Source organism: Rhinichthys klamathensis, unplaced genomic scaffold, assembly GCF_029890125.1.
Source record: "Rhinichthys klamathensis goyatoka isolate OS25496 unplaced genomic scaffold, OSU_Roscu_1.1 h1tg000678l_1, whole genome shotgun sequence".
Lineage (NCBI taxonomy): Eukaryota > Metazoa > Chordata > Actinopteri > Cypriniformes > Leuciscidae > Rhinichthys > Rhinichthys klamathensis.
Genome location: NW_026607110.1, coordinates 132867 through 149967, shown reverse-complemented (window position 1 = coordinate 149967; position 17101 = coordinate 132867). Strand labels below are relative to the sequence as shown.

The 17101-nt window shown below is 38.0% G+C and overlaps 1 protein-coding gene across 2 annotated transcripts; it reads left to right on the top strand.

The window, feature by feature from the left end:
- Positions 1 to 9556: 9556 nt before the first annotated feature.
- Positions 9557 to 16039, top strand: LOC130076663 (ERBB receptor feedback inhibitor 1). 2 transcript variants are annotated; one of them, XM_056241828.1, is made up of 4 exons: positions 9557 to 9631; positions 14232 to 14423; positions 14526 to 14608; positions 14914 to 16039. In XM_056241828.1, the coding sequence occupies exons 2-4, from the start codon at positions 14368 to 14370 to the stop codon at positions 15858 to 15860; spliced, it is 1086 nt and encodes a 361-aa protein (XP_056097803.1). In that variant the 5' UTR covers positions 9557 to 9631; positions 14232 to 14367; the 3' UTR covers positions 15861 to 16039. The 2 variants fall into 2 exon arrangements, with proteins under 2 accessions (XP_056097803.1, XP_056097802.1); XM_056241827.1 differs by lacking the exon at positions 9557 to 9631 and having other exon boundaries at positions 14225 to 14423.
- Positions 16040 to 17101: the final 1062 nt, after the last annotated feature.

Sequence of the window (17101 nt, the reverse complement as noted above, 5' to 3'; positions counted from 1 at the left end):
CAAAGCAAATGATTTCCACTCGAAACCAGAATGCATCATCATGAGCTCAGCTTTGAGAACCTTGTGACTCATAAAATACAGCTGTTGACTCAGACAAAAGCAGGCTTTTTATCCTTTGGAAGCACAATCGCATTCTTACTGAGCTGTGTGATATGCTTAGCTAGTTATCAAGGTTTAGTGATGTCACTAGGACGTGTCGAGGTGCATAACTTATTGTACATTCAAAGTTGCACACCTATTTTTTCATCTGGATTATGTTGATTTATGGTTTCTATCGAGTACAAAGGTCATTCAAAACTATACTTTGTTGTGTATAAAATCTATTTTTAAACTGAAAATTGCTTGCTCAATAATCCTCAAATGGCTCTTATCATGTTTTCTGTCATAACAGAGTTGAAACAGCAAATTATCCATCCAGAAGTATTGTTTTTCTTGTGGTCAGTTCGTGGAAGCAGTGTGTGTTTTCTGAATAATTGGTTAGTGGGAGTTAAAAGGTTTAGTATGGCAAACTATAAGCCACAGAAAACCCAAGTAAAAAAAAAAAAAACTCCGTACGTGCACATGGCCTAAATCTGTGAGTGGCATCCTCCTGAAGTCTCTGAATGACACTCAGAATCCATTCTTTTGATGTATGTAGGTCACGCTGATGGAATCAGGAAAAAGCCATGTCAGGAACTAATGTTACTGTTCAACATGACTCTGATATGGTGAGTCACAGGATGTAGCTTGAGAGGTGAGTGTTGGCTGAAAAAGGCAGCAGCAGATTCCAAAACAAGTTCCTGGCTGGGACCTCAGAGGAAATCTGTAGGACTGCACAGACAGACCGCTTCCGTATTTACAACCGGATACTCCTTTCCACACATGACTAGTCAATGCCTCTCACTTTTTTAATCTCCTCTGGCCTTCAGAAAGGATAAAGCCATAAACGCTAGACGGTTTTGTCGTTAAGATTTTTAGAAACTTTTTTTTTTTATGTCTCATGCTCACCAAGGCTGCGTCTATTTAATCAAAAATACAGTAAAAACATTTATATTGTTTAATATTATTACATTTAAAAGAGCTGTTTTCTAATTTAATATATTTTAAAGTGTATTCCTGTGATGGCAAAGCTGAATTTTCAGCATCGTTACTCCAGTCTTCAGTGATCCTTCAGAAATCATTCTAATATGCTGAAGAAACATTTCTTATTAATATGTTGAAAACAGTTAAACTGTTTAACATTTGAGCAAACTAATAGATGTTTTCAAGATTCTTTGATGAATAGAAAGTTCAAAAGAACAGCAATTATTTTAAATAGAAATCTTGGTCAAACGTTAGTGTCTCAGTATTAACTAACTATTAATTACAACTTTTGCCTCAATAAACTCCAAATTACTGCTTATTAATAGTTAGTAATGTAGTTGTTTAGGTATTGGGTAGGATTAAGGGATGTAGAATATGGGCATGCAGAATCAGGCATTAAGATGGGCTTTACAAGTTCTAATAAACAGCTAAAATCCTAGCAGTATCTGTAAGGATTGCTCAGAGTCGGTAAGATCCATTTGCAGCTTTTATTTGATTTAAGCAGACAATAGTAGAAGGGCTAGGCAAAGAGTACTCAGATACACAGGCGTAGAAGTCCAGGCCAGGCTGAGATTCGTCAGAACACGGTAAACAGTCCAGGGTCGAGGGAGCCAGAGAGTAATCGAAAGCCAGGAAACAGTCCAAGGTCAAGGTAGCCAGAGAATGATCGTAGATATCAGCAAACTGTCCGTGATCTAAACCAGTAAGAGAAAACACGTGGGTAATCGCTCAGTAAGAAAGCCAGGGCTAAACAATACTTCGCACTGAATGAGGGTTGTGAGCTGGTTATATACACGAGCAAATGGGATACAGGTGTGAGAGCAATCAGTGGTGAACAGGTGTGTGTGTGTTTAGTCCAGATGGGGTGCATGATGGGAAATGTAGTTGTTAATACTCAGGAGACGGCTCCCAACATGGGTGTGAAGGAGGGGATGCAGGAAACTCCTGCGTTACAGTATCCCAGATAGCATACATATCCGGGCCTCATCTGGCCAACTATGGCACATATGGCTCAGTTCTGACAGCGGCAAAGGTCACATGGGCCGTATCTGGCCCACACACGTCAAGCCGGTTTTAGTATGAGTTGTGGCTTGCTGTGTGTGGCCCAGATGTGTCCCATGTGAACTAACTGAGCCATATGTGCCATAGTTGAATATGTATATGTATGGTTTTGTAAGCCACACTTAGGTTGAGTCATCGCTGTCATTCTATGCGGTCGTGGGCCACAAGAATGTGGGAGATGTGGGCCACAACTGGGCCAGATGTCATTTGCTATCTGGGATGCATGCTAATAAGCAACAGTTAATAGTGAGAATTGGACTCTGAACTTAAGTGTTGCCAAAATCTTTTATACCATGTTTTACCACTTTTGTCTTTACTGCCACTTGATCACTTTCATGCATCCTTGCTGAATATTATTAATTTCCTTTAAAAGTTAATAATTAAAATAAACACAAACGGTATGTTTCTTATTATTTCTCCCTTTTTAATATCATATAGAACTGAGTTGTTGCCCCACATGCACTGGTCGTCCGGGTGACAATATATCAGGTCATTTGAATGTTTTCTGTGGTATTTTTTATTTTATGTGCACATTTTTAAAGTGCTGACCTGGTGATACTCTGGTAAATATAAACGTCCTTAAAAGCACAACATTAATCTCAATGTTTTACACTATAAAACGAATGCTTTTTAGCAGTCAAAACACAAGCCCCAAGTAACCAAATTCCCTATAAATGATCCAAGGAAGTTTGTTCTCTCTTCTTATTCCTCTAGATCTGCCTCTTTTGTATTCCTCTCTGAGTTTGAGTCTCTGGAGCTCAGCCTAAAGACAAAAGGCACTTTTCGAGGAGATTAATGTGCTGGTCTTTTCTTCACAATGCACTGCGGAAACCTCCCCTCTGGGTGAGCAAACCTCATGGCCCCTCTGTTGCCTAGAACCATGGGTAATTGAGTGACCCGTCCTTCTATTGCCGTATCCCAGGCAAACAGCAGTAATTACCTCTTTCTTTTCTACGATCATGCCTAAATGTCCTTACATAGTTTCTGTTACCATGAAATCATTTGTTTTTTGTCCTCAAATCATTTGCTACTTCCTAGCACACTTATTCAATTAAATGACTCCCTTTGTCTCAGTTCCCTTAGCATCCTGGGAAAGTGTGCGTGACTTGAGAATGGATGCCCTTGTATTCCTGTGACTGGAGTTCAGTGTTTGTGTGTGTGTGTTTGTCCCAGACTCCTCTTGAGAGTGGCTGTTGTGATTTTTCTAAGCTAAAGTACTTTAATGAAAGGGGCAATAGATAAGCATTTTCCCTCATGTTTTTGTTATCTATAATACAACCACTTTTTTTGTATGAGCAGCTGCTTTGGTATAAAAATACACATCTATACTTCCGTTTGCTCTTTGGTCCTGCTTGTGGTTGATAGTGCCGCACTTACTGTCGCCGCAGCTGCTCTCGCTGCTCTCGCTGCTCTCGCTGCTCAAGGTCACATTCAAGTGATTCAGAGGAAACTGATCCTCCTCGCAAGTAAACCTGTTCATTCATTGAAGAAACTTCTGAGTAGATTTAAACTTCATTTTCATTAAATATTAGTCTAACAATATCTTTTCATGTGTTTCACGTTTTTTGTCAGTCGTTGAAGTTTTGTGTGGTTTGCACATGGCAGCCTGACACATCCCAACAACCTTTGTTCAATACACAGAACATGATGAAATGCAAATATTTCCAAATCAACCTTTTGGACTATTTAAATGTCCAACTTTGGTACCATTTGTCTTACAACATTTCCTAAAAGTGGGGCTGTTTTGTTCATGCATGAAATGAGTAATACTTTTACAGCATTGATCCTGGTTAATTTGATACGGGGGTTTTAACGTTTCAAGTTATTTTAAAAGAAAATGAATTAACAATCAACTGTATGTGTATAAATAATAATATACATATATTTATGTTATTTATGTATTACTATGTGCAAAAGTTTGGGTTTTGTAAAGTCTCTTATGCTCACCAAGGTACAATCAGTAATATTGTTTACAATTTACGAATTTAAAATAACAGTTTTCTTTTTATATTTGAAAATGTAATTTATTCCAATGATGACAAAGCTGAATTTTCAGCATCATTACTCCAGTCTTCAGTCACATGATCTTGAGGAAATCATTCTGATATGCTGATTTGCTGCTCAAGCAACATTTCTGATTATTATCAATGTTGAAAACAGTTGTGCTGCTTAATATTTTTGAGGAAACCGTGATGCAATTTTTCAGGATTCTTCAATGAATAGAAAGTTAAAAATAAATCTTTTAAAAAATCTTTTGTGACGTTGTAAATGTCTTTACTGTCACTTTTGATAAATGTATAATGCATCCTTGCTGATTAAAATGATTAATTTCTTTAAAAAAAAATGTATTTCAAACATTTGAACAGTTGCGTATAACACAATATAAGGCTCTATATAGTCATCATGATCATATTCTGAGTAGGAAATTGTGGATTCATCTAAGGGCATTATTGAACTTCTCAGTTCTTTGACCTCCTTTCATTAGATTACATTGTGTGAGTGTGTCCACACACAGACGTGTAGCTGTACATTGGTGCTATGGAGTGACAGGGGCAGCCAGTGTGTTTGCATGACCCTGCCTTTCCAGTGAAGCTCACTGGTGCACTTGGTTACAAAGAGACTTACTCATAAGAAAAAATGCAGTGGGTGATCTGAGCCTCCATGGCCCATTAAAACAACAAGAGAGAAAGCTACTCAACAGCCCTGTCAGGTTCCTCCACCTAAACTAACTCAAGTCGATCATGTAAAAGGGGTAAAAAAAAAAGAAAAGAAAAAAAGAGAAAAGGTGATGGTATATTTGAGAGACTATTTTGCAATTAACAACTAAGCATTAACAGAAGCCAACAGCAATAAAACATTTATAGCTCATCTCATTTCCAGAGATCTCTAATGTCCTTTCCATTCAGTTGTTTTCCTCTCTTAGAGATAAAGAGTATCTCTGGAGCACATAATCAGGACAGAGGAAATACTATCAGTCACCGGGCTGTTCCTTTCTCTATTGCTCTCTAGAGAACATGCAAAGGATTCTCAAGCTGCCATCATTCATGTTGTGGAGAACTCAGCCGGAACATCCAGAACAGAGGGTGAAAAGATGTATGTGTACGTCAAGGGAAGCACTCTGTGAATCGACAAAACATGCACCGAAAGCAGTCATCCTTGTAAAACATTTGCCTTGCAGTTTACGGCATGTAATTCCTCCGTGTACACCAAATGTATGCAATATGCTTCAGATAATGGCTAAAATAGTTGAGACATTTGGTATTTTGCATCAGGAGATAGCATTCAAATATAGAGTTCCTGTAGAAACACTTTGTGGTTTTCAGATATTACTCTGCACTGTGTTCGCCTACCTGGGAGCACTTCATTTTGACCACACACCCACAACTCATTTCCAGAGTGGCCCAATATTCCAGATAAGCTGTTTCTCAAGGCTGATTTGGGGGTTGTATAGAAGGCCCACGGGGTGCCTATTGTTCACGGCTTTCACAGGAAGTTGGTTAAATCTCAAGACTATGATGTTGGATTCTGTTCCCAATTGCTAGCAGGGTTATATTATGTGATTTCAGATTTACTGTATATGCTTACATTACAAGCAGTGTTGCTATTGTTAACTTAAACTATTAAAAATCGGTTTCAGTAATTGAAATAAAGCTGTAAATATTAGATGAAAATCCTTGGCAACTATAACGGAAATAAATACACCGTGTTCCAAATTATGCAAGTGACATATCAGTGGTATTTTAGTAAACATTCAGATTTGAGTTTTTCAAAGAAAGTGTTGTTTTTTTGGTTTTATTTCTCATATCTTTTTTAATAACTGGTATCAATCTCAGACAGGTTTGTTAAGTAGTTTGCCAGGTCTTATTTTGTAAATCCCTTAATAAGCCTTTATCTGACCAGGTTCTTCTGTGCACTCACAAATCTTTTGACAATCACTCACTTTAAAAAAAATCTCTAAGTTTTTGCAAAATATAATTTGTTATGCATTTTACAAGACATTGCACTATTTCATGCTTTTTATCTTCAGAAAGGCATGAGAACTGTGACTTGCTTAATAATGTGGAACAACCTCTTTTCCATTTACATAAGACCTGGCAAACAACTTAAACCTGTCTGAGATTGAGATTGATATAGTTGCCACAGATTTTCATCTAATATTTACAGCTTTATTTATTTTATTTCAGCTTTATTTCAATTACTGAAACCGATTTTTAATAGTTTAAGTTTAAGTTAACAATAACTGCACTGGCTGTAATGTAAGCATATGAAATCACATAATCACATAAGATAAAAAATATATAAAAAAATAAATGAGAAATAAAGCAAACAAACAAACACTTTCTTTGAAAAACTAAAATCTGAATGTTTATTGTACTAAAATCGTACTGATATGTCACTTGCATCATAATTTGGAACATAATTAAGTCAAAGTACTAAAATTACTAAAAATAAAATAAATAAAATCTACATGAAAATATATATAAAAAGTAATAAAAATGCACATAACAAAATTACTAAAACTAAAATTAAATATAAAAATAAAATCTAATTAAAATATATATTTTAAAATACTCCAATAAATAGTACAAAATTAACACTGATTACAACAAAGACATTAGCAGTTATATAATTTTACAGTTAGGGTTAGGTAGGTACTTATTTTGAATAAGTAATTACTTGATGACTGCGAAAAAAAAGTATGTATATGTAGTTTAATAATAATTCGTTAATAATTCGTTACATTTATATAGCGTTTTTCTGGGTACTCAAAGCGCTTTACATAGAGGGAGGAATCTCCTCAACCACCACCATGTGCAGCATCCACCTGGATGATGTGACGGCAGCCATTTTGTGCCAGAACGCCCACCACACACCAGCTTATTGGTGGAGAGGAGACAGTGATGAAGCCAATCAGTACATGGGGACGATTAAGAGGCCATGATTGACAGAGGCCAAAGCGCAAATTCGGCCAGGATGCCAAGGTTACACTTACACCCCTACTCTTATTCAAAGGACATCCTGGGATTTTTAATGACCACAGAGAGTCAGGACCTCGTTTTAACGTCTCATCCGAAGGAAGGGAAGTTTGAATGTATGTAGTATGAATGTAATCCGGACATACAGTACATTCGCCATGTTGTCATTATCATGTGAACTAAAGCGCCAGTTACGTCGCTTCACTGTTATTCATAAATGTAATGAATGGCAGGGGCCTCTCCCATGGCCTCGTGGGATAGTAAAGTGTCCATCGTATGCACACTTCAGAATCTTGCCGGAAGTTACTCTTTTACGAGTACTGTGATTTCAGACATACTTCTTTTGTCACATACTGTTTTTCGCCTACGTGGATTATCTGCCCTGGGTGGACCTATTGCCTATTTTGTGACACTGATAACTAAAACCATAATCATTTGCTGTTTATTTAGATGATTATGAGAGATTATGTGTCATTTTTACAATCACGTTGAGTAGAACAATCAGTTCCCAATTAGAGAATTTCAAAACATTCACAGTTCAAACTTCTTTGTGTTCAAATCGAATTAAAAAAGAAATGTCATCACATATACAATGAAACAATGAAAGGGTAAATATATTTTTAGATTTCTAGATTTTCTGTCACCTTCCTTATTTAAAATTTTATAAACTTCCTATCACAAAAAGGCAGTGATGAATGATGTAATCTTTATAGAGATTGTCTGTAAACAATGATATGCATAAATATTCCTAGAGGAATTGTGGGTCAACTTTGATATAGTTATCTAAGGATGCTGTTCACATGATGCATGACACCAGCAGCTGTGTGGGACCAGGGACAGGAAATGAGTTGACCCTCTCCCTGGGAGTTCAGTCCCCCTGTGGCTCCAGCCTCTCTCAACAGTCATCACAGGCTTCAGGGACACAAGCAGCACAGCACATCAACATGCTGGCTGCTGAGGGGGGTGTTTTTCCACAATCATTTACGCTTCAAACATTCATCTGTGAAGTTAGCATGCTTCTTTGCAATGATTGCAACTCTGTTTCCCATACATGATTTGTCAGAATGATTTAGGCTATTCATCCACACTTCAGAGAGTGAATATATATATTCTGAGTCTGAATGTTTTATTCAATCTTATTAATGGGTTATGTAAAGCCTTCTGTGACTTCAGTGGATGTGATTCATCACGTTAGTATATGTGGGTCAACTTTCTGTAGCCTCAGACTCGAGAGTTGTTTGTGTTCTAGAGCAGTGATTCAAAAAAACACATCTCCATATGGAAGAGAGATCCGTTCAACCTCCACAGTCCACAGAAAAATCCACCCTCACACTCCCCCTTTCTACGCCCACATGCTATGACAGCTAGACGTGCCCACGTGTACCTCCCTATTGCAGCCTGTGCATGTGGAGAGTATTAAAGAAACATTCGCGGTTTGGATGTGAGCAGTGTTGCCAGATCTTGCTAGAAATATAAGAGACGTGGTCTGACTAAACAATTGCAAAATAAGCGTCTTGCCTCACCAAAAGTGACCCTTTAGTTTTTGCATTTGACCCCTTTTCCTCACATTTCTTAATATAATTGATCTGCTTTATGTGAAGAACTGCATCTTTCTGGAAATAAATGTTTATGACACAGTTACATCCTTTTACAAACGTCACTAAAAAGTTTCACAGTTTCATCGATGACTATCTCTCACGAGTAAAGAGTCAATCAATTCTGAAGAATTGATCTGCAGAAAAATCTTTAAATTCATTCTTTAATGGTTATTCATCATGACAGTTCATTTGAATCATATGCTTAAAAATTAACAAAAATGAACTATGTCAGCAAAGAGTTGGAAATAGGAGAGCTGAGCTCTTTCTCTTGCTCATTTTAACACAACCCGACATTATAGAGAGAAACATCTGAAATTGCACACTGAATAATGACCAAGCGGTCATTTTGTGTTGCAATTGTATTCTGGAAATGATCCCCCAAAAAAGGCAACCCTACTGCCCATATTTGGGCTTTATTAAATAAACGAGCTCAAAGTCGATTATAATAAATGGACATGGTAACTCTGGATTTGAGCCACCACAACATGCAACAGAATGTGAATATTAATGCTAGCCTATCTCAAAGACTATTTGGCATTTATATTATTATCATGCGAGACTGAAATGTGTTTTTATAATAATGTTTCAAATACAGGGAATCTTTCTAAGTATTAAATAATTTAGTACATATCTGAACCAGAGGTGTTGCATGTCACAAGGTCGCACTAAACGGCCCCTTTAAGGCTGGGCGGTGCCTACGGTCTGACGTAATCAGTCCTTCCTTATAAATAATTTCCAGCTCGCAGCTTTCCATGATGAAAGCGATAAGTTGTTGAGCGGCAGCATCTTCTACTACACGTGTGTTTTGTTTAATAATAATAAATTGTGGTGAATGTTTTACAAAGATACGCTTGGATTACTAACAGCACTCGTTTAGTTATACTGGACATAAGAGAGCAATTTATAAACACAACCCTACGAAACATTTAACCGGTAAGTAGCTTTAAGTATTTTTAAGTTCTTATGTTTTTTTACACGTTTCAGAGAAATATGTCAAACTATTAGGTGCAATTCACAACTCCTTATAGGCTAATAGTTGTTCTTTGGACCGGGATATGAGATGAGTCGCACCTGAGTCAGAAAGGGTTTGTCAGTGGGTGTGTTGAAACCGATGTAGAAAACTGTCCATATATCAGAAGGATCTATTCGCACTGCAATTTCGTACTTTACAAGTGGCCCTGCGTCACTCATAGAACTGTTTATAAGACAACAACAACCAGTTGAGTACGATCTGTCCCGTGTAGTAGTAAACTGATTTATCATTTACTACAGATGTCTGAACTCTTGCACGTCTTGTGTAGTAATTCATCTCCTGTTCGCGAGTGCGCCTGACAACCTCGTGCTCCAGATGATCCTGCTTTTCTGTAGGCTGGCCTGCCTATATAATTTCTGTTCGTATCTTTATTCCCGCTCTAGGCGTTCATCTTTGTTGCTTATAGCCTGCCATGTAGCAGGCCTACTCATTTGGAGGGGTTTGGGATCTCTAGACTAGTTAATAATTACTGAGGAGGTAGTGTTGTCTTATAGGCGTTAATGATATATTATTGCATATTATTACATAATTAAGAGAAATAATTAATTAAGGTGAGGTAAGGTGATGTATCAAAATAAGTGAATGGAAAAAATGTGTCTGTACAAACACCACAAAAATAAATGTCTATGTGCAAACACCATTCAGGATGGAAGAATCAGCATGAATATAGTAGTCATTCAGTAGTAAAAAAAATATATATATAATAATAATAATACAAATTATATATATATATATATATATATATATATATATATATATATATATATATATATATATATATATATATATATATTTATTTTTTTATTATTAAAGCAAAGTTGTGCAAGGAAAAGTAAATACAGACTTTGTTTGGGCAGCAAAACATGAATTTATCTCCTCAGGAAAAACTACTTCTGTCCAAATAGAATCTTCTAGTGAAAGCTATATTTTTGTGTCCTTCTGTAGTGTTACTTTTTAAGATGTAATTTGCACCACTGTACTATTTGGCATGTTGATGGTGTTCCTCTGAGTAGTGGATCAGTGCGTCCTCTGGCTCCTCTCCCAGGTCCTGCTGGTGACGTCCTCACACCTCTCTCATGCCTTGATGGCAGGGCTTTAACCTCACGGATAAGAGCTGCCTGATGTTGAAAATGCACAGGCACTCACCCCAACGCAAACGCACAAAGAACCATTTATGCTTTAGCGTCGCATCTGCATTGAGGTCTTTACTAGGAGAATTGACGATTGTTAGTTTCTGCCTTTCACGTTTCTGACTGAGGCAAAGCAGAGGCAGAGCATGTGATAAGTTGCATAATGTAGCCTGCATGGGTATTTCATTGATTACATTCTGACTTGTGCCCAAGCATTCCAGCACATTTCTCACTGAATGGTTTTGTTTTCTAGCACAGATGCTTTATTGTGTTTTGGTGTAATGTCTTAAGGAACTGTTGCATCACCGCAGCTTCATAGCTGAGCCGTTTGTTGGAAAAATGGAAAAACTGCATATTCATCTAAAGGCACATGTGGCTTTTACAAGACAATGCTTTTTTTTCAAGAATTTTTTTTCTGTAATGATTTTGTCCTGTTTAAATGGGTGATTTAGATTTGACATTAATTGCTTCAAGTGGAGGTTCTTTTTGTCCGCACAAATGATTACTTGCAAAGGCTTGAAGAGTGATAGTTCCTTATTGCTATAAGGCAGTATAAATAACACCTTTTCCTTAAATGTATACATGCATATGTGTGTATTTATATATATATATATATATACACTGTACAAAATAGTTATACACAGTACACACACATATTATGTAAACACAAACTTTTATTTTGGATGCGATTAATTGCGATTTATCGTTGCCCAGCATTCATTTTTATGTAGGCTATTTTTAAATCTCTTATGGTCACCAAGGCTGCATTTGTTTAAAGCTGCAGTCCGTAGCTTTTTTGGGGTTAAAAATGATCCAAAATACATATTTGAGAAAATGCATAACCAGCCAGTGTTCAAAACTATCTGCTTGCCTTAGCTCGATTCAAAACGGTAAGCTTGTAATAATGTTTTTAACTCCAGTGGTACTGGTGGATTTCCACGGGAGATTCGAGCATGTCTGTGTCATTACGTCACATATGTACACATAAAGAAGGAGTCTCGGCTATATTGCGAGTGAGGATGTTGGAGTTGGAGATTTATAGCCTTTTCTCACAGCACTTGATATAATTAAACTTATCAATTTGATGGCGGATCCAGAAAGGTTCAAACGACAATCACCAGTGACAACAGATTCACCCGCTGTAAAATGCAAAAGACTTCGTTCGGACTTCGGAGTGGCTACAGAAAAAAAAAAGACTACAACCGGACCCATGCGAAAACAAGGATAATATCGGAGATGCACCGATTCCAATTTTCTAGGCCGATCCCGATTCCGATTTTTCCTCGAGTTTGACCTGCCGATACCGATTTAGCCGATTCCGATTTAATTTTTTCAAACCACTTTACAGCACACACAAATATTTATTTTCTATCTTCTCTTTAATAGAACATTTTGCATAGAACATTTTTTTGAACAGATAACCGCTATAAAATAGAACTATATAAATTACTCCTGGTGTGGGAAATTCACACACATCTAAAGTGCAGTGTTATGGAAGAACCATTTCCTTTTCACATCCAATATCCAACTAAAACAATTAGATTTTTAGCAAACTAAACTTCTGTATGAAAACAGGTAATGACAATAAAATAATATATAAATAACAAATAAAAATAAAATAAATATTGCCTTGCAGTATAAAAATATTTCTCTCTCACACACACACACACACAGGCCTATTGCAATCACTTGTACATCAATGGTAAGTTATATTTCTCACACAGTTCTTCTCTCATCTGACACATGTCCAGCCAAGCTAAACAGGACAAGTGGGGCATGTGCAGGGAAACGATTGGGAAATAATAAAAACAAGTTTAAATGGGTAAATTTTCTATAAATATTTTTGTCTCTTCATTTTCTTTCTGACATAGCCTAGCCTACTTCAGTTCTTGTTAAAACACACCAGACATGCAAATTCTGTGCATTTTGGGCACTTTTTGGATGAAATCATTTATTTTGTCCATCAAAAGTGAGCTTTCACTTAAATTGAGCGCAGCAAAAATGAACTAGATCGGCGCTGAAACCCGCGCTGTTGCTCACGCGACGCTCCTGCTCACGCGCTTCTCCGGCTCCCGGTGTGAATGCACTCATTGATTAACATGCACGCCAAACAAAAATAAAACGCGCTGCCCGCTTGCGGTGTGAAACGGCCGTAATTCATGAGGTTTCGTGTGCACGTGTAATGCTGATGTTGCGCGATGTTAATCATGCGGCGCCCGAGTGCATTTGACCGGCATAAAATCGGATTATGTCAGACTGACCGGCCGGTCGCCATGGCCGATCACGTGAAAACCGGCCGATTCCGGTCACCAGCAGATCAATCGGTGCATCCGAAGGACATTACATGTAGTCACGCAATCCTGACGTTGTTAACATTAACAATTTGAGAACAAAGTAGAATTTGCTCGGTTTTGTGTGATATGCGATTTTTAGATTTAATCAGCGTAATTTACTGCAATGTCAGAACCAGAACAAAAGTGGATGTTACTTACTTGTTCAGATGACATTTTCCAGTGAAAATTATTATGTTGTCATACTTCCAAAAAGAATAATCTGTGATTGTGAATGCCAGTATCCACACCGCGCGGTGATTGACAGCTGCACACTCTTCTCAAACATTGTGTTCATCCGCGCTGTGTCGTGTCGAAGTACAACTTGCGTAATGTTGATAATTCCGCGAATGACTGCAATTGCAGATTTCGAACAGAGATGGCGACAAAGAGGAAAAACTGCGGACTGCAGCTTTAATTAAAAACAATTACAATTTAAAATAATTGTTTATTTTAAAATATAATAATTTATTCCTGTGATGGCAAAGCTGAATTTTCAAGCAGCCATTACCTGTCTTCAGTGTCACATTATCTTTCGGAAATAATTTTAATATGCTGATTTGGTGCTCATAAATCTTTTTCTTCTCCATTTATTTATTTATTTATTTATTGTCGATGTTGAAAACAGTTGTCCTGCTTAATATTTTTGTAGAAACTGATCCATTTTTTCAGAACTCTTTAATAGAACGTTCAAAAGAACAAATATTTGAAATAGAAATCTTTTGTAAATTATAAATGTCTTCACTGCCACCTTTGATTAATTTAGTGCAATCCTACTTACTCCAATCTTTTGAACAGTACTATATATTATACATCTTAAATTTAGTGCAATCCTACTTACTCCAATCTTTTGAACAGTACTATATATTATACATCTTAAATTTTATAGGAGGGACAATAAAACGTGTAACTAACTTTTAGTTTGTAATGGTCATTTTATGTCTGTGTCTTTCTTTCTCACCAAAAACCTGTTGCATTAAAAATAATCATTTTAAGATGACTAAAAAAAGTGGCCTAATAACCCCCCTCCCCCCATGCAGGTTTTCCCATTGCTGCTGGAAGAGTGGAGCGCAAAAGTCCTGTCTTGATTACCCATGGCTGGATTATGAGTTCTGCAGGATCAAGAATAGTGGAGACCCCCACAGGCCTGAACTAGCCTCCACTCTCCGAAACATTATGGCCACAGCCCAACCATACTGGGATCAACACCATGACCATGACACCATGGATAAGTGAGTGTGAAAGCAGTCCTCACCTCAACTAACTTGTGTATTATGAGAGACCTTCTTCTCTAGTCACCAGATTTTGACACTTTCAATTTTTGTGTTTTGCAGGCTGTTTTTTGGATTTGGTTCCGAGTCCATGGATCACAGCTTGAGAATGTATCAGCAAAACTCTGCAAACGTGGGCTTTGAAAGTGAGTGAGTAGTGATATTGAATTTTATCAGCTATATCACAGTCTGGTCACCCTCTGTTCTTGGAGCATGATGCGGATGTTTCTCAGGAAGTGCAGAAGGTTATAGGAAGTTGTACGAAAGTCTGATAAGTGAATCCTTTGATAAGCTCCCTGTGTTGAGGCTGGAGATAGATCCATCTCAAGAGATAGAGCCATTGAAAAATAACAACTTAAATGATGTTTATGACACCATTGAGCATGTATGTCATATGGTAGTTGATCTGAGCTTAAATCCTCATTTTCTTTTCTGTATTTTTACTTCATAGGAAGGACGTCTGGCTCCAGTTCTCCTCCGTGTTTGTCTCCCAAGACTCCAAATCCTACACAGCTGCTGTTTCCCTTCCAGTGCCACCCACCAGAGGAAGACCAGGTGGTTCCGTCCTTACAAAAACTGTCTGTTTATGAGCACATACCCCCTTGTTCGCCCAGGAGAACAACTAAGCCCCTCCCGCCCCTCCCGGACATAGGCGACCTGTCATCTGATGAAGCAGAAGACAATGAAGTGGAGTTTTTCTCCAGCACCTCTGAGAGCCAGTGTCTGGTGCCTAAAACCTCAACCTTCCAGTACGGCTTGCCGGGGAGGCGCAGTTTTCGGCGAAACGGTCAGGTAAACTTTGCGTATTGCGAAGGGCTACAAGAACATCAGAAACTTTGCGGGGTGAAGCCTCAGTGGGAGCAGGCGGTAAGGCAGAACCAAGACAGACACCAACGCCGGCTACATCGGTCCCATTCCGGCCCTGCCGGATCCTTCAAGGCCACCAACTTCAGGCCAACCAGCATTCACCATTCTCCCCACAGCCTCCCACAGGAGAAACCCGAAGTCCCACCTCGCGTTCCAATCCGCGCTCGCCTCAGCGAGAGCACGGACTGCAGGCAGCCATCATCCGATGACTTTGATATGGACAAACCCCCTAAAGTTCCACCCAGGGAGCCCATCCCTCAGGTCATACCACGTGCCATTAGTCCAAAAAGTCTCCCGATTTACATCAACGGGGTAATGCCTCCTACTCAGAGCTTTGCGCCCTATCCGGAGTATGTCAGTAAGGCTCAACACAAGCAGAGCTGTGAGGGCTTGCCGGCTCCTCGCAGCCCCTGTATTCTGCCCATCATGGAAGATGGGAAGAAAGTCAGCAGCACACATTACTTCCTCCTCCCTCGTCGACCCGGGTACTTGGACAAGTTTGAGAGGTTTTTTAAAGAGCCGGACTCGTAGTGATTATTAGGGATTGAGCGGTTAGAATCTGAAATTATTGCCTTGTTTAAAGTGGAAATAAGGACGACCGGATATAAACTGATATGTTGTTTGATTGAACTGATTCTTCAGTGTTCTGAATTACTGGTCTGTTTAGGGGTTGGACAGTATGTCCTCGGACTACACGCAGAGAAAAACAATTGCAAAGCAACTCTGTTAAAAGTGTCCTTTTACTGTAGTAAAGAGATGACTTGTCAACACAAGAGATTTAAGGTCACTTGCCATAAAAGCTAGATGGTTTAAATTTTATCTGAAAAATTGCAATTAGGGTTTTCCCCCAAAACGTGCTGCCCTATGTATTGGTGTCAATGTTTTTTGTTTGTTTTTAAACTCTATTTCCTTACAGTATGTTAAATTAGAATGTACAGTATCCTTTTATGAAGAAATGGGATGAACTGTGTAACCTGAGTATAAGCTGGTCTTATGATTTTTTTTTTCTTTCTTTCCGTTCTCTAATATGGTTTGGTAAAGGTGCATGTTGGTTTTCCTTTTAAGAAATTATGCACCAAGAGTATAAATTCAGATATTGCTGAAAAATTACAACTGACTAGTATTAGCTATAGGGATCACCTGAATTCCAGATAATTAAAAGAACGGTCAACATTTATTGGATCATTTTAAAAGCCAAGACAAGGACTATGCCATGTGTTTTACAGCAATGAGAAGTGTGGTGATCAAAACAAGTAGTGATAAATGGAAGGGACTGGACACAGGGGTTAGTATTCTAGTCTTCGTGAGAAGATTAATCCATACGTTTTTTTTTCCATTGCTTGCTTTTTTTCATTCAGATGTGAGACAAATGAATCCTTTTGATTTTAATTTTTAAAGAGTTGGCACATGCAGTTTCATTTATCTGTTACAAGGGTAGAAATGCCACTGCCTTGCCATTTGGTGTCAAAATGCAGGACACTGGTTGTAAGTGGGTAGTTGGTGAATGGTATTTTGCGGTATTTTTGTACCATTTATCATGAAGTTGCTTCATTGAAGCATTTTTCACAAAGGAAAATTATGAAAGGAAGAAATGGAAGCTCATGACTGGTCCTGGCCTTGTATTTCATGCATTTCTCACCAAAAGTTGAGCACACTTGTTGGTTTTTGGTTAAACTTGTTATAATCTTGACATTTTTCAGACCAGTAACTGTTTACGTTTTTAGCTACCGGTACTTATGTTTAGTCCATCCAACAAAATGACTGTTTTCTGT

Coding starts and splice junctions, on each gene's coding strand:
- LOC130076663 (XM_056241828.1), top strand. CDS start 14,368: ATGGCCACAGCCCAACCATACTGGGATCAACACCATGACCATGACACC. Junction 14,424..14,525: donor GACCATGACACCATGGATAA/GTGAGTGTGAAA, acceptor TGTGTTTTGCAG/GCTGTTTTTTGGATTTGGTT. Junction 14,609..14,913: donor TGCAAACGTGGGCTTTGAAA/GTGAGTGAGTAG, acceptor TTTACTTCATAG/GAAGGACGTCTGGCTCCAGT.